This window comes from Mastigoproctus giganteus, chromosome 6 (assembly GCF_048544385.1).
Source record: "Mastigoproctus giganteus isolate SK-2022 chromosome 6, ASM4854438v1, whole genome shotgun sequence".
In the NCBI taxonomy this organism is placed as follows: domain Eukaryota; kingdom Metazoa; phylum Arthropoda; class Arachnida; order Uropygi; family Thelyphonidae; genus Mastigoproctus; species Mastigoproctus giganteus.
Genome location: NC_143580.1, coordinates 196368855 through 196396782, shown reverse-complemented (window position 1 = coordinate 196396782; position 27928 = coordinate 196368855). Strand labels below are relative to the sequence as shown.

The 27928-nt window shown below is 38.2% G+C and overlaps 1 protein-coding gene across 3 annotated transcripts in view; it reads left to right on the top strand.

The window, feature by feature from the left end:
• Positions 1-27928, top strand: part of LOC150084856 (muscle-specific protein 300 kDa-like) — a 1257473-nt gene that overhangs the window by 512591 nt on the left and 716954 nt on the right. For all 3 annotated transcript variants that reach the window (XM_090376651.1, XM_090376652.1, XM_090376650.1), the window contains 2 exons: positions 5241-5359; positions 19769-19976. In XM_090376651.1, coding sequence (XP_090232777.1) covers positions 5241-5359; positions 19769-19976 — 327 coding nt within the window. The remainder of the gene's footprint in view (positions 1-5240; positions 5360-19768; positions 19977-27928) is intronic.

Below are 27928 nucleotides of genomic sequence, written 5' to 3'. Positions count from 1 at the left end.
AGTAACCCCAGAGAAATATACCAACTGTGTGGTACTACACTTAAGGTGGTAGAAAATGAAAAAGACCTGGGAGTAATTGTGCAGTCAGATATGAAATTTTCTGAGCAATGCAGACTGGCTGCCAGGGCAGGTCATGGGGTTTTGTCAATGATATACAGTGAAACTTCTCCTAACGGACACCTCTCGTTACCGGACATCTCTCTACAACGGACATTTTCAAATTCCCCAACTCACCTCCATTGGTTTTAACGTGTTTTCAGCTTCTGTCTAGCGGAAATTCTCTGTAACGGACGCGGACAGGCAATCTGCACTGTTTCGTTTAGATTAGCACTTAATTTGATCTTCCCATAACGGACAGCGGGCAAAATCACGGCCCTTTTTCTAGGAACGTTTCTTCCACGTATTGCCTCAATCGTGTGTTTGTTTTCTATTTCCGATTCTCTGAATTTTATCAAGGTTTACGTCGCGGTTCTAAACCCTTTTTCAAGAATTTTAAGGCACATGTAAAACTTCTGATGAATTCGGTGTGTGCAGGGGGGGGGGGAAGTGGTCGGCCTTTCGTCAGTTTTGTTCAGTGTCGTGGGAAGTGCACAATGTCTTCTCGTAAACATTTAACTTTAAAAGATAAAGTCGAACTCATTAATGCGTATGATCGGCAAAAAAAATAATGTTCGCAATCTCGCTGCAAAATTCAAAATCGGGAAGACGCAGGTAAGCGACATCCTAAAGAAAAAAATGAACTGCTCAAACAATTTTGGCAACGATCGGGTTCAAAAATCATTCCCGAAAACTGTTGGACTTCAAATTTGTCGCGCACGTGCTAAAAAAATTCCCATTAATGGGCCTATTATTAGGGAAAAGCTTTGGATGTTGCGAAATCTATGGGAGTAAATGAGTTCAAAGCTTCTGTGGGATGGCTAGACAAGTTCAAAACTCGGCATAAAATTTCTTGGAAAACCGTAAGTGGTGAAGGTGGATCTGTTGATACTGGGGTTGTAACAAAGTGGACCGTCAAATTGGAAGATTTATGTCGTGATTTTGAAGCTAAGGATATTTACAACTGTGACGAAACAGGGTTGTTTTTTGAAAGCTCTTCCTGAAAAAAACAGAGTCTAAAAAACAAAAAGTGCCAGTGCGGAAAAATTTCTAAGGAACGCTTGACTGTACTATTGTGTACAAATATGCTGGGAGACTTTGAACAACCTCTTGTTATAGGAAACCCACAAAATCCTTGTTGTTTCAAGGGCATAAAGTTGAATCTTTTGGATGTTGACTGGAAGTCTAATAAAAAAGCGTGGATGACATGAGATATCATGAGCGAATGGATGTCACTTTAACCAAAACATGATTCGTCAAAACAGAAAAATTATTCTTTTCATGGATAATGCCGCATCTCACCCGCACATTGAATTGTCCAATATTAAAATCATTTTTCTGCCACCAAACACATCTGCAGAGTGTCGGCCCTTGGATCAAGGGATAATAAAAAATTTTAAACTTCACTATAGAAAACGTGTTTTAAGACATCTCATTGCAAACATGAACGATGTAACATGTGCGAGTGACCTTGCAAAGAAAATCAGCATCCTAGATGCGATTCAATGGATTTCCTCTTCAGTAAACGCAATTAGAAAACAAACTGTCGTGAACTGTTTTGTAAAGTCTGGCTTCTCAAACGCAAAAATTGAAGTTGTGAACAGCAGGGTGGAGCACCAAGAAGAACAAGAACTTCAACATCTATTGATAATGTACGATACTTCCGCTACAAGTGACCCTGGCTACAAAGATATAGACTCGAACCTCACTACAGAAGATGGTACTCTAGATATCAACGACATTATCATCGATATTTTTCAAGAAGTTCCTCATGAGGATGAAGAAATGGAAGGAGGTCATTCTGTCGAAGAACATATTAACGACGAACCACCGATGAAAATAGAAGAAGCGCTCATACAAATCAATCATTTAAAAATGTTTTTCGCTGCTGAAGAAGATACTGAAGGACTTTCGATGGTTTCTTCACTCCAAACAAATGTTGAAAACAAAATTATCAGCCGGAAGAAGGTGCAGAAGAAAATAAGTGATTACTGTATGCATGTTTCTTAAGATAAATTCATAATATGCATAGCACAATTGTATGTATATTATTTACAAAAATATTGTGCAAAATCTGTATATAATTTAATTTAATTTTAAATTAAACGTTTAACGATTTTTCTTTATCCCTTGTGTATGTAATTGTATATTATTTACAAAAATATTGGTCAAAATCTGTATATATTTTAATTTAATTTTACATTAAACGTTTAACGATTTTTCTTTCTTTCTTTTTTTTTTTCTCCCTCAGACTTCTTGTTAGCGGACACTTCTCTCTAACGGACACATTTTCGTTCCCCATGGCTGTCCGTTAAAGGGAAGCTTCACTGTATAGGAATTTTGCTAGCAAGGAAAAGGAGGTGATTGTCCCTCTGTATAAGGCAATGGTCAGGCCATGCCTTGAGTACTGTGTACAGGTCTGGAGGCCTCATTTTAGGAAGGATGTAGATTTGCTTGAGTGTGTACAGAGAAGGGCAACAAGATTGGTGAGGGGAATGAAGGGATCCTCTTACCAAGAGAGGCTTAAGTTCTGCAAATATGTTTTTTATATGATTGAAGATTTCAGTGAAGGCGAAATGCATTTCATCATAATAACATAAAAACCCACAGAATTCCAGCTATCAGTATTATCGCAAATGCAATAAGATTGCATTCACTACCCATTTATAATAGATTGTACTAACAGCCCAATAAACCAAAAACTGCTCTTATTGTTTTATGGTAGTGACCTCTAGAAATGTGCTTTAGAAAAATATCAAAGGTGTTCAAAATTGATTCTTCTAACCGAACATATGATAACAATGAAAGTGTAGTGTATTTTAATGATTTGATTTGTTTTTATTGAAATTTTTTCTATAAAGCGGCTGATTCTACTAACCAGTGATTAACCGGCAACTACGTATTTCACTTTACAATGGGTTACAATTGTCTCCGACCAGACCACATGGTCCTTCCTCTCAGCCAATAGCAGCATTTGTAAACATGTTGGTTGTGTGTTTTGTTTTTGAATCCTTCAGTTGTAGGCACCTCTGTAGCCAGGTGGGCAGGAGCAGCAGTGCGTATCACACGCTTCTTGATTAGACCGGGGTTCGAGCCCATGACCACCAAATATGGAGGATGCGGAAAGGTCAGGGAATGACCACCGCATATCCCCAGAGTAATATGGCCTTAGTTGCTAATGCTCCTAAAAACCAAATAACAACAACAACAACCTTCAGTTGTGATTTTTTGTGTTGTGCTTTAATCAGTATATTAGTTTTAATCAATATGTACAATTTCTATTATAAAAATCGCCTTTTAGAGAGATAAATAGCTTAGTTATATAGCAAAAATTTCAACTTCCAAGGTCTTGGAATGAATTACCAAAAAACAATGTGTGATTGGTGGGTCCACATTACAATATTTTCACGATACGATGGTGACTCTGGAATGGATTGATATCGTAAAGGGGGGGGTCCACTGTATTACTTCATCTGCATCTAAAAAAACTGTGTTGTCTCTGTTCTAAACAACTACTCATTCTGGAATATTGTTCCCACATCTCGGATGGTATCCCAAAAACCTCTCTTTATCTCTCGGACTTTTAGATTCCCTTCAAAAGAGAGTAAACAGATTAAGAATGAATCAACTCTTGCAAAGTCTCTCCACTCTCTGTCTCATAGATGTTCTATTTCTACTGCATTCCTTTTCAAAAATAAAAAATAAAAAGTTACAATCCACTGCTCTTCTGGATTGGCTTCTGTAATTCCTCCACTTGCTTCTAAACCAGTACAGACATGTGCCAATCAGTCAGCATCCACTTTTTATTCTTCCTAATTTATCACTTCAGCTTCTGCTTTCTTTCTGGAACCTTCCTTCATATATATTTCATGAAAATCACACCCTACAGAAATTCAAGTCTAATATCAACAAGTTTCATTCTGCCTTCTCAAGTTTCAATCCATGTTATTAAGTACTATAGGTTCTAATATCTTTTGTTCTTGGGGTTTTCATTTAAAAAAAAAGAAGAAAAAAAATGGTTGATCATAATCCATCTAGATTTTTGATCACAGTGACAGAACACTTCTGTGAGGTCTAACATTATTATGGAGGAGAAATATTTTAGACATTTTTCTCGTGGCACTGACCATTGAATGGAAACTTTAAGTTTAATTTTTGTAATATGTCCATATAGCAATCCGAGTTTACAATACTCAAGAATCCCACCTTCCACATCGTACTAGATGTTTAATATTACTGCAGTGGTAGGATGCTAACCACTTTATAATTAACCATACATGTCTGCTTTATCCATCTACACTTAATTATTGGATTTTGCCAGGCATCGAGCAGTACTCACCTTCATATGCAGAAAGGTCAGGGAATAACCACCGCATATCCCCGGAGCAATATGGCCTTAGTTGCTAATGCTCCTAAAAACCAAATAACAACAACTACTCACCTTCACCATACACTTTCTGCAGTGATTCATGCTGACTTTGAACGTTCCAGAACATTAATAATATAACTGTCAATTGTGTATGGGAATGACCTGAAGTGAAGGAAAAAAGGAGGCATTACTTTCTGACTGACCCTCACTCATATTTATGAAATTGTAAAGATACCTTTTACTCATTTTGTTCATCCTGTAGCATGATTAGCAGTTAGTCAATATCAAAAATTTTGATATTGACTAACTGCTAATATCATCGAGCAGTACTCACCTTCATATGCAGAAAGGTCAGGGAATAACCACCGTATATCCCCGGAGCAATATGGCCTTAGTTGCTAATGCTCCTAAAAACCAAATAACAACAACTACTCACCTTCACGTTGCATCACCATACACTTTCTGCAGTGATTCATGCTGACTTTGAACGTTCCAGAACATTAATAATATAACTGTCAATTGTGTATGGGAATGACCTGAAGTGAAGAAAAAAAGGAGGCATTACTTTCTGACTGACCCTCACTCATATTTATGAAATTGTAAAGATACTTTTTACTCATTTTGTTCATCCTGTAGCATGATTAGCAGTTAGTCAATATCAAAAATTTTAATACTCATGATTAAGTTATTTTTATATTATGAACTTATGTTAGCTTATACACTGTTCGAATATAAAGCTACAATCCATTAAAACTTTCACTTTCCCTCATTTCAGAAAATACTTAATGATTTGGAGAACAGTAATGTTCTTGTGTCAAGAGTAAAAACTATACTTGATGAACTTGGTAAGCACCTTGCACAAGATGATTGTATTAAGCTTCAAGATGAAGTTAGGTATGTATAGCAGTTTTTCCCTATTAGTGTTAAGACCTGTTATTTGCTTCTCTCTCCTTCCACATGTGCATGTATGCATACTTTCTTGCAATTTGTTATAGAATTAGGGTGATTGGGTCATAGATGATAGTGACTGAAGCTCATTTTTACTACTGAATGCTATTCATGATGCCAACCAGACATACTCTCATTTTTTAATTACAATTAAAATTCTCAGTCACATTATGCTCTTTCAAAAGCCATATTAAATGAAAGGATTTTATGTACTGATTATAACTACTTTTGTATAAATGCATGAATAAAAATAGACTTTAAGTGTAATGAACTGGTTATGATTAATATGTTTAGAAATTTTTTTTTATTTTTCTATTGTGCTATAATATAGGACTATTGGCAAATGATGCTAGAAAGCAAGCTTATATAGCTTTAGCCAAAAAAATAAACATTAAAGAATTTGTCTAGTTATTCCTTGAATTTATTCAAATATATTATATTATATATTTGAATTACTGCAGTGGTAACCATCCACTTTAACAACAGATGGTAGCCTGTTCCAACAATCAACCACCTGCTGGCTGAAGGCAAACTTCCACACATCTGTCCTGCAACCATCCTTCCTCAACTTGAACTTATCTCCCCTCGTGTGTAGTTTCAGCAAGTGGAAGAATGCCATTAACATTTAGCTACCTCATCCATTTATTGCTTTAAACACCTCAATGAGATATCCCTGCATGTTAACCCCAGGGGCTCACATCTGGTGAGTATGGGCTTGACACACTCACGGTCCTGAGCTGGATATCATCAGTCTTCTCTTTCTTAGTGATTCCCTTCCCTTCCCTTCTCTCTCTCTCTCTCTCACAAGCCTCGGGCTTCCTTGCAACATATGGTTAATAATAAAAGTAATGTGCCCAGTCTCAAGATGCTGCAATTTTCAGAACTGAAGCTTTTCTAGGTAAGAGCACCATTTTGTTCCCTTCACCAATCTGGTTGCTCTTCTCTGCACCCATTCCAGTAAATCTACATCCTTCCTAATGTGAGGCCTCCAGACCTGTATACAGTACTCAACATGCGGCCTAACTATGGCCTTGTACAAAGAGATAATCACCTCTTTATCCCTATTAGCAAAGATACTGTATATCATTGGCAAACCACATGAATTGTCCTGACAGAATTTCTACACTGCTTGTAGAATTACATATCTCACTTCACAATTATCCCCATCTCCTTTTCATTTTCCACTACCCTGAGTGTAGTGCCACACATTTGATAAGTTACTCTGGGATTACTGCTACCCATATACAGTACCTTGCATTTGTCAATGTTAAACTTCAACTGCCATTTCTCAACCCATTGATCCAATTTTCCTAGATATTTTTACAGTAGCTCATGCTGATTACTGTCATTAACCACCCAGCCAATCTTTTTAGCATCTGCAAACTCTGACATTAAGACTGATATACCTTCATCATTATCATTGATAAATCTTGAAAACAACAGTGGGTCCAGCACTGAACCCTGGGACTCCACTGATAACATTAGTCCATGAAGATCAGCGCACACTGATAACTACTTAAAATTATAGACCTGTGAGTTTAACTTCTGTTCCAGGAAAATTAATGGAGGCACTGGTTAAAGAAGTACTGCAGGATCATCTAGACAAGATTTCAGTTATAGTTCGGACACAGCATGGTTTTGTTAAGGGGAAGTCTTGCCTGACCAATTTGATTGGATACTATGATGCAGTCACAAAAGAACTGGATGCAGGGAATAACGTTGATATTATATACTTGGATCTTAGAAAAGCTTTTGATACTGTTGCACATGGAAGACTGCTGCACAAATTGGAGCAGTGTGGCATTGGAGGCAAGTTGCTGCTATGGATAAAGGGGTGGTTGACGGGGAGAAGACAGAGAGTGGTAATCAATGGACACTGCTCATCGTGGACTAATGTTATTAGTGGAGTCCCTCGGGGTTCAGAGTTGGGTCCATTATTGTTTTCTGTATTTATAAATAATATTGATGATGGTATATCAAGCTTAATGTCGAAGTTTGCAGACGATACAAAGGTTGGCAGGGTTGTTAAGGACGCTACTGACGTTATGCTGCTTCAACAGGATCTGGAAAGGTTGAGCAGATGGGCTGAGAGGTGGCAAATGAAGTTTAACATTGACAAATGTAAAGTACTACATATGGGAAACAGCAACCCCAGAGCAACGTATCAACTCTCTGACAGTGGTAGAGAATGAAAGGGACCTGTGGGTGGTTGTGCAGGCAGATATGAAGTTCTCTGAGCAGTGCAGATGGGCTGCAAGAGTAGCTCATGGTGTATTGTCAATGATATATAGGAATTTTTCTAGCAGGGATAAAGAGGTGATTATTCCCTTGTATAAGGCAATGGTCAGGCCACACTTAGAGTACTGTATACAGGTCTGGAGGCCTCATTTCAAGAAGGATGTAGAGCTGCTGGAATGAGTACAGAGAAGGGCAACAAGATTAGTGAATGGAACAAAGGGATGCTCTTACGATGAAAGGCTTATGTTTTTGCAAATTACAGTGTCTGGAGACTAGGCACCAGCGAGGTGATCTGATAGAGGTGTATAAAGCCTTGAATGGTTTGAGCATGCTCAATGCTGATGGGATTCTTCCTCTTGCTCAGAATAATCACCTGAGAAGGCATAAATTCAAATTGAGGAAAGACAGATATAGGATAGACGTGCGGAAATTTGCCTTTAGCCAGCGGGTGGTTGGTTGGTGGAACAGACTTCCATCCCTTGTCATAGAAGTTGATAGCCTAAATAAGTTTAAGGCTCAGCTAGACAGGTATTTCGAACGAACAGAGGGGTGAAGTGGAAGTGGTTTTTTTTTTTTTTTTCTTTTGGCTGATGCTGCATAAGCTTGCTTTCTTGCATCAAATGCCTCTACTAATGCTAATGCTTTCTGTCTTCTTCCACTTAACCATCCCTTTATTCATAGCTTCATAGCAGTAACTGCCATTAATGTCACAGTGCTCCAGTTTATACAGGAGTCCTTTATAAATAAATAAATATTCATTCATTGCTAATACAGCAGAAAGCCCATCACAGCACATGGCTAAGGGCAGATAATAGTACAAAGTAAATTACATAAAATAATTGAATATATGTACATAGCAGATTTCATACAGACATTAACAATGACTAGGAATTATAGTTATGAGTTTAAAAGAATTTGCAGAACAGGACATTTGGCTTTCAGTTGCAATTACTAGGTTGGATTATTTTTCTTAATTTTATCGGAGCTCTGACTCCTGTAGGCTCTGTAGCCTACAGGAGATTAACCTGTTGCAGTCAATGTTGTGATGATTTATGAAGTGAAGGAATGCATTGGGGAACATTCTGTCCATTTGTTTGAGCCTGGAGAGGTTGGATTTGAATTGCTAATTTCTTGAATTTTCCCTGTTGGGGGCAGCTATTATATTGGCTAAGTTTGGTGAGTTGCATGCAAAAGTGGTTAACTTTGCAAGAAGCATGACTCCAGATTCATTGATCATCTGTTGCAGAGGCTTTGTTTTTAGATTTTCATAAAGTTGTTGCCTGGATATTGTATGGGGAAAACGAAACTTACCATTGAGCCATCTAAGAACCCAATATTCTAGGGCAAGGAATTTCTTGACGTTATTTTGGTTTTTAGGAGCATTAGCAACTAAGGCCATATTGCTCCGGTGCGGTGGTCATTCCCTGACCTTTCCGCATCCTCCGTATTTGGTGGTGACGGGCTCGAACCCCGGTCTAATCAAGAAGCGTGTGCTACGCACTGCTGCTCCTTCCCACCTGGCTACGGAGGCGCCTTCGAATTTCTTGACAGTTACTTGAGGAGCACCAGACCAGATTTGGGAAACATAGGACAGAATGGGAAAGATACTTCTTTGAACATGCTTAATAAGTGTTTTTCTGTCTTGAATCGCTGCTATTTCTTGTTTGATTAACCATTTTGCTTTTTGTATTTTTTGAGCAACATATAAATAGTGGGCATTAAAGGAGAGATTTTTATCAAAAACAACTCCAAGGTCTTTGTGAGCATAAACATTTGGAATTGGGACATCTGGAATTTTTATTTCTATGTTGTTAGGTTGTTTCTGAAGGGAATAAGTAATTTGAGCATTTCTTGCATTTATAGTTAGATTGAGATCTTTCAGATACTTGATGATTTCACAAATCTGTGAATTCGCATCATTGATAACTTTGCGAATATCATCACTGGCTTTGGAGATTATAAATAACTTTCGAGATTTTAAATCATCAGCATATGCCAGTAGATTTGGATTTTCTTGTAGAAGTGGTTTAAGAGATGCTGAAAATATAGTACTGGAGAGAACGGCTCCTTGAGGAATGCCTGTTGAGGTTGGGACGAGAATATTGTTAGTACTAGTGGGGAGAGGATAAGTCTGCAATTTAGGCTGTATTGAAGATGGGAAATAATCATTGTGTCAACAAGAAAATGATTTTTTTAGTATTTCAAAAGCTTTTTTGAGATCTATGTTGTCGAAAGCACCTTTGATGTCAAAATAAAATACATCGCACTGTGCCTTATCTTGAAATGCAGTTTGGATGCATACAATGGTGTCTTGTTTGTTTGTTTGTTATTTGGTTTTTAGGAGCATTAGCAACTAAGGCCATATTGCTCCGGGATATGCGGTGGTCATTCCCTGACCTTTCCACATCCTCCGTATTTGGTGGTGACGGGCTCAAACCCCGGTCTTACAATGGTGTCAGTTAGGCTTGTTGTTGTTGTAGAGTGCCCTCTAGGACCAAAATGCATATTGACAGGTGCATTAGCAAAGATTGCATGTTGAAGATATGGGAGCATGATTTTTTTCCAATAATTTTAGTAATTACTGACAAAACTGGCCGATGGCCGGGATGGTTATTTTTGCAAGCTTTTTTAGGAATCAGCGTAATCCTGAAAGTTTTCCACTGTCTTGGAAGGAATGACTGGGAGATGCACCTGGAAATGATATGCACTAACGAATCAATGATGTATATGCTGGATAATCTAATAATAAAACCAGGGATGTCGTCAGGACCTTCATTACTATCAGGGTGTAATTGGTTAACTGCACGCTGAACTGTATTCTTGTTCACAAGTCGGTTAATTAGCAGGGCTTGACCCAGAGACACATGTTGCACCTTGTCTGCTTGTTCATAAGAATTAAATGCTATGTTGTATACCTTCAGTGCAAATATCAGAATTGCTTGTTTCCATATTGCATCTTATCCATTCAAAAACTAGATCATGCTGTAAGGTAGCTGTTGTTTTTGTAGAAAGTGCCCTTTTATTGTGCTTTAGCATGGACATAACATAATTTTTGTACAACTGAATTTTTTTGAGTTGAAACAGTGGTCTGCTCTTTTTATATTTTATGTGTGCTGATGAAGTGCCGTATTTCTTCCACTATCTGTGGTATTTTTTCTTACTTTTAAAGTATGGTTTCAGGTGGGATTTGAACCAAGGTTTGGAGTGAGAAGATATTCTAACAAGTTTGGATGTCGACTCTGTTTTCAGTTGGTTCAGCCATTTTATAAGAAGGAAGATAAATAAATAAATAAATTTTCTGTTTATACTCCAGGACGACCAAACGGTCAGAGGAGTTCGCAAGATAGAGAGAATACAAGAAACAGCACCATATTCAGCAGTCACGGGCTTGAACCCCGGTCACTCAAGGCACGTGTACTTATGCACCCACGCGCCTGACCACTAGGCTGTGGCGGCCTATAGGAATATTTTCAAGAGAATTCCATGGGTAGTATTTTAAGAGCTGCAAAAACTTTTCTTTCTGAAGGAATTTAATTGATGATATTCTTTTAGTGATTTCCAGAGGGCAGCAAGGATTCCCGCAGCAAATTGTTGCTTGCAGTTCTATACTTTTGTGGTCAGATTTAAATGTAATGTTGCTGCTAAGTTTTTCATGCAGTGGAAAATTAGAGTATACAAGATCAAGCACTTGATTACCTCTTGTAACAGGGACGTTGATTTTTTTTAGCTCCTAGAACCCAAAATGAGTCGGACAGCAGCTTCATTTGTGAATTATGTTTGGGCAGGGGAAGGTTAAAGTCGCCCATTATAATGATGTTAGTTTGAGGCTTAAGAACAGTAGTGATCCAGGTTATTATTTCATTAATGATGTCATCAGTAGGTCCAGGCAGAATATAAATATTTTAAATTTGAAACAGAGAATCCTTAACTTAGATTAGTAGGGAAATTCCCTCAAAGTTGAAGGTATTAGACTTGTATGTATTCAAAACTTTAATATTGGATTTTAAAATTATTGCTGTCCCACCACCTCTATGATTAATTCTTGATGTCATGTATAGCTTGTAGCTGAAATTCTTCAGCAGTAGGAAAACATCCTGTAGAGATTCCTGCATCCACGTTTCAACTAAACATATGATGTCATGCGATTCTTCAACCATTAATGAAATAAGCATAGACAGTTTATTTTTTATGCTTCCAATGTATTTGAAGAAAAATGCTGAGATGGACGTATGTGTTGGATGTTTGCAAAAAGATGTATTAGGTGGCAGGTTAAATGATGGATTAGGATAAAAATCAGGAATATTGTTCTTTAGCTATGCAGAGAGTTCAGCAGATTGAGAATTAGTTGGTACCTTTTCACTAGAGTTGTTGACCGATCCTTCAATAGCTCCATAAAATGGCATGACGAGTAGATCATTTGGCCAGATATCAGGATTTAGATATTGTTGTAGGTCACAATTCTTTAGCTCAGTTCTAAATGATGAATATGTGGGATGTTTGGTTTTTATTTTGAAAGCTCTACCTGGAATTTTTAGCCCTAATAGTAGCTGGTCCATCTGCTGGGTGGTAGTATTGGGGTCTAGCCTGCTAACAAAAATGTTACTACTTCTAAGTGTCGAACTATTTATGTTTCTAATTTTAATACAAGACTGCATATTTCTTGTTCCTATTATGCTTGCATATCTGTTGTTTCTGCGAGGAAACTTAAAACTTGGGGGGAGGGGTTTGTAGTCAAGCTATTATGGGAAGGCACTTCAGGATAATGCTCAGAGCAATCATTTTGACAGTGCACATACAAATTGCTCAGTTTCTGTTGATTACTAATAGTGGTAGGTATCGGTTGTCTGCCTGTGTAAATATGTTGTGAGGAAGCACAATTGTGTTCTCGGAGAGAAAGAGAGCTAGAGCTCGATTTTTGGAATCGCACAGCTGTTTTTTATGGAATGAATTCTTCAGCATCTGGACTGAGGACTGGAACTGCAGAAGCCTGCAGAAGGTTTTTCAACCATATCCTTTAGTTCGAGAAGCAAGTGGTAGAATTTACATTGCTGATCTTCTATTCGAAAAAGATGCCGTTTAATATCTTCATTTTCTCTAAATTGCTTCCTCAGCATTTGTTCCAGGGAAGCAAATGAGCAATCACTGTTTGGGGCTGTTGAAGGCAGGGGGGACGGATAGGAAGAGTCATCTGTTTGGGTGGAGGCATCTTTAGTTGACCTTCTTGTATGGTCTGAGGGCTTAGGAGACTGTAGTATATTGATGGGGGAAGATGAAGGATGGTGAGTGTTGCGAAGGAGATCAGTATCTGTTGGGGTATCCTGGCAGTTCAGCTGATGCTGACTAGGAGACTGTACATTAGCATTAGCAAAGGCACATGATGCAAGAAAGCAAGCTTATATAGTATCAGCCAAAAAAAAAAAAAAAAACCCTTATTTCACCCATCCACTCGCTCCAATTGCACTTCCCACACATTTGCACTTCCCTTGTTAGCACTTTTGCATGAAGGGCATCTGAAATTGTTTTTTAAATTACTCGATTTAGAAAAGTTCTTTATTAATGAACACACATCACAAAACACCATACCGCAAATTCCCTTACAGATAACCCAATTCCATACTGATTTTTGACATACTTTACATGAAACCGCTTCCTTAGGTGGCATGTTGTAAAAACCAAGAAGGCCCTATCAAGGTTGCTTGGTTTTTTATTTTCTGTTGCTTGATATGTTTCTATGATATTCTTGGCATTTTTTATATAAATTCATTCAGAAAGTCATATAATCAATTAGACTTAAATTCTTCTTTGAGAGATCCTATACAATACAAAAGGAGTGAATTGTGAACACAGTATTGGACATTCTCTGGCTTAGAGTACACTTTCTGTGAAAAAAAAAAAAAAAAAAAAAAAAAAAATGTTTTTAACAATAAGATAAGCAGTATTATCACCCAACTTAATCTCACAACTTATTGCCCAGACCTGGCTGTAAATTCCTTTTGGCTGTTTTTCAAAATGATATCCACTGTTAAAGGAATTTCAGCCAAAGAGCAATTGATTGTTGGAACAGACTTTCAACTGGGTGAGAGTGGGTAGCTGAAAAAAAATTTAAGAAAGGATGATTATACAAATTGTTAGAGGGGATGTACAGATGAGGTGGGTAGTAGGTTTTTTTTTTTTTTTTTTTTTGTGGCTGACACCCTCTTGCTATTTTGCATCATTTTCCACCACTAATAACTAATTTATTTAGAAATCCCTTTGACAGTGGATTTCATTTGCCATGATTGAAGATATTCAAAAGAATGTCCTGAATTGTGGCAAATGATTGAGAGCTCAGAAGGAAAAATGTTTTTTATTAATGGCAGCAGTATTGGTAGGGTTTTTTTTTTTTGTCTGTTGCATTCTTGCATCATTAGCCATTACAGGTCGACCATCACTAATCCGGTTCTACTGTTAATTTGGACATAATTTCAAATTTCCCAGGTTTGCACATCGACCTGCTGCTACTGTTTTGATTGCGTTGGTTGCAGCATAAGCTGTTGGCACGAACTCATAAACACTGGCAAGCCATTCCCACTTGTTTTTCTGCATTTATTATTATAACTTGCTCACATTTAGCCCCAGCCATGGTTCCAATGCATAAAGGAAGTGCCTCTCATGATGTAAAGCAAAAACACCATACGTTGTCCATAACAGATAAAGTTTAACTTCTGAAAAAACTCGACAGCAGTGTGCCTATGAGAAGTTTAACTCCACTTAATTGTAAATTCCCGCAATTTTTCTCAGTTCCTCTTATTTTAGTAATTTTCTTTTAATCATTCCTTTTTTTTTCTTTTTTTTTTTTTACAACACACTTGTACAAACTTACAGAAAAACACAACACAATATGGTGGATAATACAGTGCGCTAACGAACTTGTTTTCACAAAATCTCTAACAATACTGACAAACTTACTGCAATGTTTGAGAGTTTATTTTATCACAATTAGTTTTATTGCAGCGCTCACCACACGTGCAATAAACTAATCACAAGTGACCTTCGTATGTATGCCGTAATAGCGTCAAACGTATGCGGCTAACACGGCTTCTCAAGAAATAAAGTAACCTACTGGGCCATGTCGGCCACATATATGCAACATAAAAAAAGAGACTTTTTATATATATATATATATATATATATATATATATATTTTTTTTTTTTTTTTTTTAAGCAAAAAAACGACAACACTGACATTTCAATATTTATTTTAGAATTACTAATCAAATTATTTGCTAAATATTTTTTGGCCCCTGGGGAATTTTTTTCTTAAACTAGCTTGGCAATCAATGTATTGAAAGTAGGAGGAGGTGGTTAGCTGTTGGGTAAACTGTATGGCCTAAAATAACCACCGGTGATCCGGCACCCCACAGGTCCCAACGTTGCCGGATTAGTGATGGTCGGCCTGTACTATTACTACTACTACTATACCCTCCTAAGATTGCTATTTTGAAAAGTGACAGTGCTCATTTATTTGTATGAATTTAGATATATATATTAAAAATTAGTCATTATTTTAATCTCTTTTAAAAACAGATTAAAATAATGAGAGAAAAGAGATTCAAATAAAAAATAATGAGAGATAAAAGAGATTAAAATAAAAAATGAAAGATAAAAGAAATTAAAATAAAAAATGAAAGATAAAAGGGATTAAAATAAAAAAGTTCTTATAAAAACATATTATTAAACAAAAAAATTTGTTTAAAAGAACTGTTTTTTATCTGCAAAGTTTCAAGTTTCTGAGCAACCTGGAATGAGTTTTTCCCAAGTATGTAGGCTATCTGGAGAGCAAGCTTTTTTTACCCCAAGGAATTTGGAAGTTTCTCAGTCTCTCCTTGGATAACATCATCTTAATAATAACAATAATAATAATAACAACTTATTTTATTAAATAATATTTCTCTCTCCTTCACCTCACAACACATGTCCAGTCCAGTTTCCCTTCCATCCTTTCATCTACACCTCTCAGAATCTTTTCATTGAACTTTATCAACCAACCTTATCCTCCATACCCACATCTTAACGCTTCCAGTCTTTTAATATCTTCTATTCTCAGTGTCCATATATCCATATCTCTCTTTCATAAAGTACCATGCTCTATACCAGGCATCATACTAACCTTTTCCTTAAACCAATTCCTAATCTCCCATACAACATTCTTCTTCATTTCTCAAAAGCTTTTTTACCTGTTGGTATTTGGTATAGATATTTGGGAAGCCCAATGGTGGAAGAAGCAAAGAGCAACAGAGAAATAAGAACAGCTCTCTGATTCTTACACCATTGAGCTTCCCAAATACCTATACTTGTTCACTTGTTCTACTCTTTCCTCTCCTATTTTAATATTTAACTTAATTCTTTCTCCCCTCATAACCTTTGTTTTCTTAATATTTATTCTCATCATGACATATCATAACTTTCCTTTATTCTGTTAACAATTATTCCCCCAGGGGCTCACATCTGGTGAGTATGGGCTTGGCACACCCAGGTTCCTGGGCTGGATATCATCATCTTTCTTGGTGTTTCCTTTCTATTGCTCTCTCTCTCTCTCTCTCTCTCTTTCAGGGTAACTCGGGATTTTTTTTTTTTTTTTTTTTTTTGGCTGGTTCAGCATAAGCTTCAGGCTTCCTTGCACCATATGGCTAATAATAACAATAATAATAATAACAACTTATTTTATTAATTAAATTATTAATTATGTTTTATTAAAATATAAAATTTTATTTTATTTTATAATAAAAATTATAAAAACTCTACAAAGTCAATTTGATAGTGACAAACTTCCTAGGAGAAACCATGGCGAAATGGAATACCACCATTAAGGTCGAAAACATCACAACCAGGCTAATTCCCCATCAGGAGAGGAATCTTTCAGGAAGATGCCCTAACCCATTGTGGTTCTGTCTAGCACTTAACCCACTATCCATCATGCTCAACAGTAGCAAGTACGGATATAACCTCAAAGAAGGAAGGAAGAACCTGTACACCCTCACCCACCTGAAGTACATGGATAACATCAAGCTCTACGTGGGAACCAAGAAGCACCTCCAGCAACTACTCCAGATCACCAAAGAATTCAGCAATGATATTAGGATGGAATTTGGTCTAGACAAATGCAAGACCCACGGATTGCATCAGGGAAAATTAGTCAACCAAAACTACCAGCTGCAGACTGGTAAAGAGATCGAAGCCATGGCAGAGGGAGGGCCTACAAATACTTGGGGATGATGCAGGTTCAGCAGTTACAGCACAAGGAAATTAAGGCCCGCCTGACCGAAAAATACCATGAGAGACTCAGAAGCCTGCTGAAAGCAAAGCTGAATGGAGGGAACACAGTTAAAGCCATAAACACCTATGCAGTCCCAGTGCTAACATACTCCTTAGGGGTCATAGATTGGACTAACACCGAGCTGGAAGATATCATGAGAAAGATAAGGACAATGATGATCATGAGCCACCAACACCACCCAAAATCAGTCATGGAGAGACTGACAATTTCCCAGAAAGAAGGAAGAAGGGGCCTGATAGACCTCATTGAGCAACAGAAGACAGCGATTGCTAACCTGAAGGATTACTTCCAGAAACACACAGCTGCACTCCATCAGGCCATAAGGAAGATAGACAAGCGGTATACCCCACTCAACCAGGAGGCATAAACGAAGCTAGAAAGATGGGCAGTGAAGACACTCCATGGCAGACACTACAATGATCTCTGTCGAGATCACAGATAAAATTGCTTCCAATGCATGGCTCACAAGTGCGACGCTCTTCCCTGAGACTGAAGGATTCATGCTCGCCATCCAAGACCAGATAATCAACACCAGAAACTATAGAAAATACATCGCCAAGGAGCCGGGAGTGTCCGATGACGCACGTCGACGATGCCACCTGGCCTCAGAAATGATCCAACATATCACTGCAGGATGCAAAGTGATCATGCAGACTGAGTACACGCGTAGACATGACTAGGTACCAGGATAATACATCAGAAGTTAGCAAGAAAATACCAGTTGATCGAAGAAAGTGTACCGTACTACAAGTATGAACCCCAGGCAATACTAGAGACCAGAACCCACAAAGCTGTACTGGGACTGCGCTATAATAATAAATAGGATAATCCCGCACAACAGACTGGACATAACCCTTGTGGACAAGGTGGAAAAGGCTACCTACCTGATTGACATAGTGGTGCCCAACACTAGAAATGTCCAGAAAACACATGGGAAAAAAATCAGGAAATACACAAACCTAAGATAGGAGATCAAAGAGCTGTGACATATGCAACAAGTAATGACCATCCCGATCATTGTGTCAACCACAGGTATGGTGCCAAAGACCATACATAACAGCCTAGCAGCAATAGGTTTCCCAGTGAACACCTACAAGGAACTCCAGAAAGTCGCAATCCTGGACACCTATAGGATAGTCAGAGAGTTCCTCGACCAACAGTAACACCATACATAACAACAACCACCCTGTGTACTTGGTAGCAATACCCATCACAAGGTGGAACCTGCAATCAGGGAGAAATAATATAAGAGCAATAATAATAATAATAATAATAATAATAAAATTTGTCCAGTTCTGACTCACAAACCAAAATTGGAGAAATTCGATTGGCAAGCCAAATCATAGTAATAGAGGTCATGCCCTCCTACACCAATTTTCAAAACAATCAGAAATACAAAAATGGCTATCATTAGTTATAAACACAGTTAAGAGGTGGCACATGTCCCTGTAGAGTTTCAAAACAAACTGAGTAAATATATACACTCAGTGATCACTGAATTGTGACCACCCCAATCTGTAATGAACTATATTGCATAGCTCACAGTATAAAATGTAAACAGCTTCGTACATTAGGAAAGTGGTAATTTGCATCTGTCGTGCAAGTCTGAGTGATAAAGTAGCAGTTATGGGATGTAGTAAAGATATCATGGAGTTTCAAAAGGGCATGATTGTGGATATAACTTCCTGCTGAGAGAACTCTAAAGGATTATGCCAAGTGGATGTTCATGGTGGGAAAAGGGTGTAGCATATTGTACGTGTTCAAAATCAGGTCATTGTGCAATTGTGGAATAGTTGACATAGCAATACAATATGTGAAATGCAAGAACAACATCCCACATGATGATGCATCACACACACTCAGATATATGGGGTTCTACTGCAGATGACCCAAGAGATGCTCTCCTCACTGCTGATCATCGTTGAGGCAAATGCTGTAGTGTCAACAACACATTGGTTGGACACTGGGGGACTGGAAACAAGTGTACTGGTCGAATAAGTCAAATGGACACTTTTGTGTGTGGTGTAAGCAACAAGAGTCCATGGACCCAATGTGCATAGTGCCTCCAAACCAACCAGGTGGTGGTTGTTTAATATAGGGCATGTTTTGCTGCAAGGACTAGGACCCCTGGTGCATATGGGGCAATATTTCACTGTTGAGATTTACTGGCAGCTTTTAGGAGACCACATGCACCCTGCCATGTTGCATTTTTTCCTGGACAGAAACAAGGTATTCCAAGGTGATAATGCACCATGTCATCAGGCCCATGCATAAGTAGTTTGAGGAACACAATGAAGATATCACCAATCTTGATTGGCTTCCAAATTTGCCCAACCACAATCCAATTAAACACCTGTGGGATGTTTTGGAATGGGAAGTGAGGCATATGGACACACACATCTGCCATATATTCTGACATTGTGGGAAGCCTTGCAGGCAGCATGGCTGCAGATCCTATAGACATCTTCAGACATCTAGTGGAGTCAATTTCTAGGCAAATAGTGACTGATATCCATGTGAATGGAGGCCCAACACAGTATTAGGTAGATGGTTACAATTCACTAATCACATACTGACTTACACTACTCTGCTTTCCTATGTGTGCTCAACCAAGCCACATAGGAAGGTCTGTGCATATATGTCAGCATTCACAAAATGGAGTATTCAGAAAGAAATTCCCTTATTTCTTTACCTAATAGTAAAATGATTTAAATAATAAAGTTTAAAGACCCTTAATTCTTTGAAACATAATTTGCAGTTACTGTACTTTTTCTTAGAAATATTTATTACTTATTGTATAGGTCTCTAGAACGAAAATTAGAAGACCTTAGAAAGAGAGGCATGCGCAAACTGCAAAGTCTGGAATTGGTCCAAACTAACCTTGATGGAGTAACTACTGAAATGGCTTCTGCTAGAGAGTGGATAGAAGAAAAGTTAGCTGACTTACATAATACTCCTCCACCTGGCTTCCAGAGCCAAGGAATTGAGGGTGCTTTACAGGAAATTAGAGTAAGGAAGAATTTTTCCCCTAAAGGTTTATTATTTTTTTTTTATTTTTTGTATATATAGTACTTGTCACAGATACCAAAGTGAATTAAACATATGAAGCTCAGTCAACTGAAACAATTTTTCTACAACATACATTCAGACTAGAATTTTTTTTTCCCCATATATTTTTAGTAAAAGTTGTGTTTTCTAAGGCCAGTAAGTTCACAAAACAAGAGAACTGTGCAATAGTGATTTTTTTTTTGAAAGGACTGTCTGAGTAACAAAAAATTCAGTGATATATATATTGAGCATTCATCAAGAACTCTTTTGCTGAATTTTATTACAAATGGTTGTAGAGCCACCAAAAAACTCACATCCAGATGACCCATTGGTTGAATCAACCACAGAAAATGATGCAGTCCCAACTTGATTTTGTAAGATCAGCAGATTGGGTTAAAACACATACCTAAGACACTAAATAAGTCCATACAAAACCTACAAAGAAATTGAAAATGAAAAATATTTCAGTGAAATGGATATCAGAATACTTGAATGAAGAGAGAAAAGGTGATTGATGCAAAGACAATTTTTGGAAAATTTTGAATGGATTTAAATAAGCATTGGCCAGCCAGCTGGTGATTATGAATTTGATTAATTGCATGATTCAGAAATTAAACAACAGTGCATAGAGTGGTATCCTGAAGGAACTCCTTTCCACGAGAAATTTCAAAGGGTGCCATTAGTTTGTTTTTTTAAGAAAGAAGGGGTGATATTAATTTATTACTACTGAAATTTCATAAGTATATTCATTGTATTAGTGATATTCATTGATTACTTTTAAAAGGCTAAATCCATATTATTCTTCTTTATTACTGAAATATCATAAGTAGTTTCAATTCCAAACATCATGGTAAGTTTCCCAGAGAGATCCTATCCCTGTATGGCAATGCACTTGTGTTTCATGTAACCATGGAAATAGCTAATAAATAGGTTATAAGATGTTATCACACTTTCCCTGTACACCATTTATTGTCCATTTAGATTACTATCTGTTTTCTTGCACTGAAAACATTTAAAAGAATGAAACTTTGGGACAAATAATGATATTATTCTTGAGGTCAAGGAGCAATTAGAGAATCAGGATGGTTGGTTCTGTGTAATAGGTCTAGAAAAATGTGAAAATATCAAATTAAGTTTGTAGTCCTTAGAGACGATTGGGTTGAATGAAAGTTGATTCAATGGGCACAAAGTAGCGGGAATGCTGTGGCTTGGAGAGAACTGAAGGAGTGATTCTCCAACATATCACAGCCTAACGAAATGTGCAACTTTTGAAATGGTTGCAGACCTTTCTGAAACAGGACATAATCCAGTAAAGGGGGGGGGATGTGTTTGTGTGCGTTTGTGTGTGTGTGTGTGTGTGTGTGTGTGTGTGTGTGTGTGTGTGTGTGTGTGTGTGTGTGTGTGTGTGTGTGTGTGTGTGTGTGCATGCTAGGTGCAAAAAGTGTGAAGATATTAGGCACCAACTCACCATTCTGATGGGTATTTCTGGGAATTTGAAGAATAGGATAGATGCCCTTGAAGGAATTAAAGTGGGGACCAATCAAACTATAAGTTTCCCATCTCAATGTCCGATGCTCACACTTGTGCATCGGACACAAAACAGCAATCTCCAAGGCAAAATGCACTGAAACCACAGGAACTAGTTATTTTCAGTGACTCTATTATCAGGAAAACAGGAAATATGTTATGCAAGAAGGATAGGTAGGATAGAACCAGGGGAAAAAGTAGACAGCATTGCAGAGCAGATATCATATTTTAAGAGCACGAAAGGTCATATTATTGTACAAATTGGTACTAACAATATTAAGAGTAGGAGATCTGAAAACTTGCTTAACAGGTACAGGGAAATGTTGGGAAAAAGTCACAAGTTAGCATTCAATTTGAAAGTGTCTGGATTTCTGTGCAGACATGATAGGAGGAATTATATTCGGACCAGGAGAGAATATGCAAAGCTCATGGGATAGAACTTTTCTCAGCATTGTCTGTGATTGTTAACAGGAAACTGTTTTTACAGGGATGGGATACACTTGAATAGAAGGGGTAAAAGAATATTTGCTGATGCTATTGAGGCAGTCATAGGTGAGTCAGAAAACTGCTGACTTGGGGAGATACACAGACAAATAGTTTAACTAGAGCTACAGACAAAGGTGAAAGTGATTATTGCACTACTATGATTTGGTACATGCAGCAGCCAGGAAAGCAAGGTGTCTGGAATTTCAGGCCCTACTATGGGTCATCATGGTACAAATAAATACATGGGCTGTGTCAGGGTAACTAAGAGTAAGAATATGTACATGTATACTTGCAGGTACACCAAAGCTGGGAGCACAGTAAATAAATTTGATGAATTTGAAGTACTTATTTGAAGTACTTATTAAGTACTTATTTGAAGTACTTATTAAGTCATCACATGCAGACATTGTAGAAATAGCAAAGACAAGGTGTCACTCAGACATAAATGATGCTGAATTTAAATATGGAGAGTGCAATATACACAGAAATGACAGACAGGACAGGAGAGGTGGAGGGGTTATGCCCTTAGTTAAGAAGCATGTTAAATCTAGGGTAATGCATCCAGTCAACATGTGTGACGAGTGCAATGTTGAGTCAGTTTGGTGTGATCTAAGCACTGGGAAAACAAAATTGCTATTGTTGTTGTTCAGTTTAACGACACAAGGGCTACTAAGCCCAAATTGTGTCTGTTCATTGTTAATTCACAAAAAGCATATTGTGAGAGAGGTTAAATTATATGCTTTTGTACAAGCCAATATGTTTTAGATATAATAAAAGTTCTTTAATATTTACTTCATTTCCTAAGAAATGATAAATTGATGGTAGGAGTGTGTTATAGGCATAATAGTAGTAGTAATAAATAGAGGCATGTGCTGCAAGAAAGCAAGCATATCAGCTTATGTAGCATCAGCCAAAAAAAAAAAAACAATTTTACACATCCCTTTCCTCTAAAATTTGAATAAATTCAATTTGAATTTATGCTCTCTCAGGTTCATAATCTGAGCAAGTGGAAGAATCCCGTTAGTTGTTGGTGACTCTATTGTCAGGGAAACAGGGAACATGCTTTGTAAAAAAGATAGGTGGAACAGGACCAGGGTATATCTGCCAGGGGCAAAGGTTGATGACGTTGTAGAGCGAATATCATCTTTTAAGGGCACAAAAGGTGATATAGTTGTACACGTTGGCACTAATAATATTAAGAGTAGGAGACCGGCAGAATTACTTAACAAGTACAGGTCACTGCTGAACAAAAGCCGAGAATTAGGGTTGAATTTGAAAGTGTCTGCAATTCTACCCAGACACGATAGGAGGGAGTATATGATGAGAGCCTTGTCGATCAATTCGGCCCTGGAAAGATTGTGCAAGGCTCAAGGGGTAGAATTTTTTTCAGCCTGGACTGTACTTGTTAACAGGAGAGATTGCTTCTACAGGGATGGGATACACTTAAATAGAAAGGGTGCAAGAATATTTGCTGATGCTATCGAGGCAGTGTTAGGTGGGTCGGAAAACTGCTAGCTTGGGGGGAGACAAAGACCAATAGATTGACAGTAGCCACTGGCAGAGGTGAAAGAGATTCTTGCACTGCTTCTATTAGAATGAGCAGAAGCCTGAAAAACAAGATGCATGGTATTTCAGAGACTGCTGGGAGCCAGTGCAGTACAAGTAAACACATGGGTTGTGTTAGGGTAGCTAAGAATAGAAACAGGTGCAGGTATACTTGTGTGTACACCAATGCTAGGAGTTTAGTAAATAAATTTGATGAATTTGAGGTATTGCTCAAAACATCAAAGGCAGATATTGTTGGGATATCAGAGACGTGGTGTCACACAGATATAAGGGATGCAGAACTGCAATTTGGGGAGTACAACGTCTACAGAAAGGATAGACAGGATAGGAAAGGGGGAGGGGGTTATGCTATTAGTTAAGAAACACATAAAAACCAAGGAAGTGAAGCCAGTCGACATCGCTGGACAGTGCAGTGTTGAGTCAGTTTGGTGTGACATAAGCATTGGGAGATCAAAATTGAGAGTAGGAGTGTGCTATAGGCCTAATGACTCTGATGAGTATAATAAGGAACTGTACAGGGAAATAGAGTGGGCCAGTAAATCAGAGAGTCTTATAATGGGAGATTTTAATTTCCCAGATATTGACTGGAATTTGGGGGCTGGTTACTCACGCACTAGCAGGGCTTTTGTGGATTTATTGGATGATTGTTTTCTACATCAGCATGTTCGGGAGGCAACTAGAAGGAGTAATACTCTTGATTTGATTATCAGCAGTGATTCTTCATGCATTAAGAATCTGCAGATAAATGAACCACTAGGTGGCAGTGATCACAGTGTGCTGAAGTGGGATTTACTCAAAGAGGTAACTACCATTAGGGGTAAAGGGAAGGGTTATTGCTTCCGTAAAGGCGACTACGATGGACTGAGACAGTATTTAAATTCTATACAGTGGGACCAACTGATGATGTTACCAACAGCAAATTCAAAATGGGAAGCATTCAAAGAACTTATCTTGGAAGCTACTAGGCTTTACATACCAACTAAGAAATATTGTTCAAGGTTTAGGCCAAAATGGATGTCAGATGAACTAATGAGGCATATGGCAGAGAAGAAAAATGCATGGGATACTTACAAATTAACACATGACACAGAAGCCTATGATAGATACAAGTTGATATGCAACCAAGTTACAAAGGAGGTTAGGCAGGCGAAGGCAGATTACGAGAAATCCTTGGCAAGGGATGCAAAGAAAAACAACAAAGAGTTCTTACTTATGTAAACTCTAGAAGGAAGAGGATGAATCAGATTGGTCCACTTGATATTGATGGGTTAACTGTTGATGATCCTGCTCAGGTAGCTAACAAACTAAATGAATATTTTGCATCGACATTCACACATGAGGAGTTATTCAGCGAGGGGAATTCCAGAGGTGTATTCAACTCTAGCAGTAAGCTACAAAACCTTGAAATAACTGGGAGTAAAGTGGAGGAGAAACTGTTGAAGATAAACACAAGAAAGGCACCCGGGGTGGATGGGATCTATCCAGTTATATTAAAGGAGGCAGCAAAGGAAGTAAGCAAACCCTTAGCCATAATTATGAGAGCTTCCTTGGACTCAGGGGAGGTATCCATAGACTGGAAATGTGCAAATGTGACCCCAATTCACAAAGGAGGATCAAAGGCTGACACAAGTAATTATAGACCTGTGAGCTTAACTTCTGTTCCAGGAAAATTAATGGAGGCACTGGTTAAAGAAGCACTGCAGGATCATTTAGACAAGACTTCAGTTATAGCTCAGACACAGCATGGTTTTGTTAAGGGGAAGTCTTGCCTGACCAACTTGATTGGATACTATGATGCAGTCACAAAAGAACTGGATGCAGGGAATAACTTTGATATTATATACTTGGATCTTAGAAAGGCTTTTGATACTGTTGCACATGGAAGACTGCTACACAAATTGGAGCAGTGTGACATTGGAGGCAAATTGCTGCTATGGATAAAGGGGTGGTTGAGGGGGAGAAGACAGAGAGTGGTAATCAATGGACACTGCTCATCGTGGACTAATGTTATTAGTGGAGTCCCTCAGGGCTCAGTGTTGGGTCCATTATTGTTTTCTGTATTTATAAATGATATTGATGATGGTATATCAAGCTTAATGTCCAAGTTTGCAGACGATACAAAGGTTGGCAGGGTTGTCAAGGACACTACTGACACTATGCTGCTGCAACAGGATCTGGAAAGGTTGAGCAGATGGGCTGAGAGGTGGCAAATGAAGTTTAACATTGACAAATGTAAAGTACTACACATGGGAAACAGCAACCCCAGAGCAACGTATCAACTCTGTGGTACTACACTGACAGTGGTAGAGAATGAAAGGGACTTGGGGGTGGTTGTGCAGGCAGATATGAAGTTCTCTAAGCAGTGCAGACGGGCTGCAAGAGTAGCTCATGGAGTATTGTCAATGATATACAGGAATTTTTCCAGCAGGGATAAGGAGGTGATTATTCCATTGTATAAGGCAATGGTCAGGCCACACCTAGAGTACTGTATACAGGTCTGGAGGCCTCATTTCAAGAAGGATGTAGAGCTGCTGGAACGAGTACAGAGAAGGGCAACAAGATTAGTGAATGGAACAAAGGGTTGCTCTTACGAAGAAAGGCTTAAGTTTTGCAAATTACAGTGTCTGGAGACTAGGCACCAGCGAGGTGATCTGATAGAGGTGTATAAAGCCTTGAATGGTTTAAGCATGCTCAATGCTGATGGGATTCTTCCTCTAGCCCAGAAAAATCACCTGAGAGGGCATAAATTCAAATTGAGGAAAGACAGATGTAGGATAGACGTGCGGAAATTTGCCTTTAGCCAGCGGGTGGTTGGTTGGTGGAACAGACTTCCATCCCTTGTGGAGGAGGTTGATAGCCTAAATAAGTTTAAGGCTCAGCTGGACAGGTATTTTGAACGAACAGAGGGGTGAAGTGGAAGTGGGGTTTTTTTTTTTTTTTTTTTTGGCTGATGCTGCATAAGCTTGCTTTCTTGCATCAAATGCCTCTACTAATGCTAATGCTAATCCCATCGGAATTCAGCATGCTCAACCCATTCAAGGCCTTAGACACCTCAATCAGATCACCTCACCAATCTTGTTACCCTTCTCTGTACTTGCTCAAGCAACTCTACATCCTTCCTAAAATGAGGCCTCCAGACCTGTACACAGTACTCAAGGTGTGGCCTGACCATTGCCTTATACAAAGGGATAATTACCTCCTTTTCCCTGCTAGCAAAATTCTTGTATATCATCGACAATACCCCAAGACCTGCTCTTGCAGCCTGTCTGCATTACTCTGAAAACTTCATATCTGACTGCACAATCACTCCCAGTCCTTTTTTATTTTCTTCCACCCTAAGTGTAGTACCACACAGTTGGCATGTTCCTCTGGGGTTACTTCTACCCATATGCAGTACTTTTCATTTGTCAATGTTAAACTGAAGTTTAACATTGACAAATGAAAAGTTAAACCCATCTACCCAAATTTTCTAGATCCTCTTGCAGTAGCACACTGCTATTACTGTCATTAACAACCCTACCAACCTTTGTATCATCTGCAAACTTTGACATTAAGCCTGATTTGTATATTTATCAATATCATTGATAAATATACAAAACAACAGTGGGCCCAACACCGAACCCTGTGGGGCTTCACTAATAACAATAGTCCACAAAGAGCAGCATCCATTGATTACCACTCTCTATCTTCTCCCACTTAATCACCCTACTTTTATCCATTGTAGCAACTTACTCTTAATACCATACTGCTCCAATTTGTACAGTAATCTTCCATGTGCAACAGTGTAAAAAGCTTTCCTGAAATCCAAGAATATGATATCAAAAATATTTTTTGCATCCGGTTCCTTTGTAACCACTTCATAGTGTCTCCAATCAAATTTGTCAGACAAGACTTTCCATTAACAAACCCATGCTGTGTCTGAATTATTGCTGCAGCCTTGTCTCGATGATCCTGCAATGCAACTTTAACCAGTGAGTCCATTATTTTACCTGGAACAGAAGTTAAACTAATTGGTCTGTAATTACTCGTGTCACCCTTAGATCCCCCTTTGTGAATTGGAGATACATTTACACATCTCCAGTCCGTGGGGACTTCCCCTGAGTCCAAGGATGCTCTCATAATTATGGCTAAAGGTGTGCTTAGTTCCTTTGACACCTCCTTTAATATAACTGGATAGAGCCCATCAACCCCAGGTGCCTTTCTTATATTTAACTTCAACAATTTCTCCTCTGCTTTGCTCTCAATTATTACAAAATCACACCCTGTTACAGTTTGATAAACTTCTAGAATTTTCCTTCCTTAATAACTCCTCATGTGTGAATGTAGATGCAAAA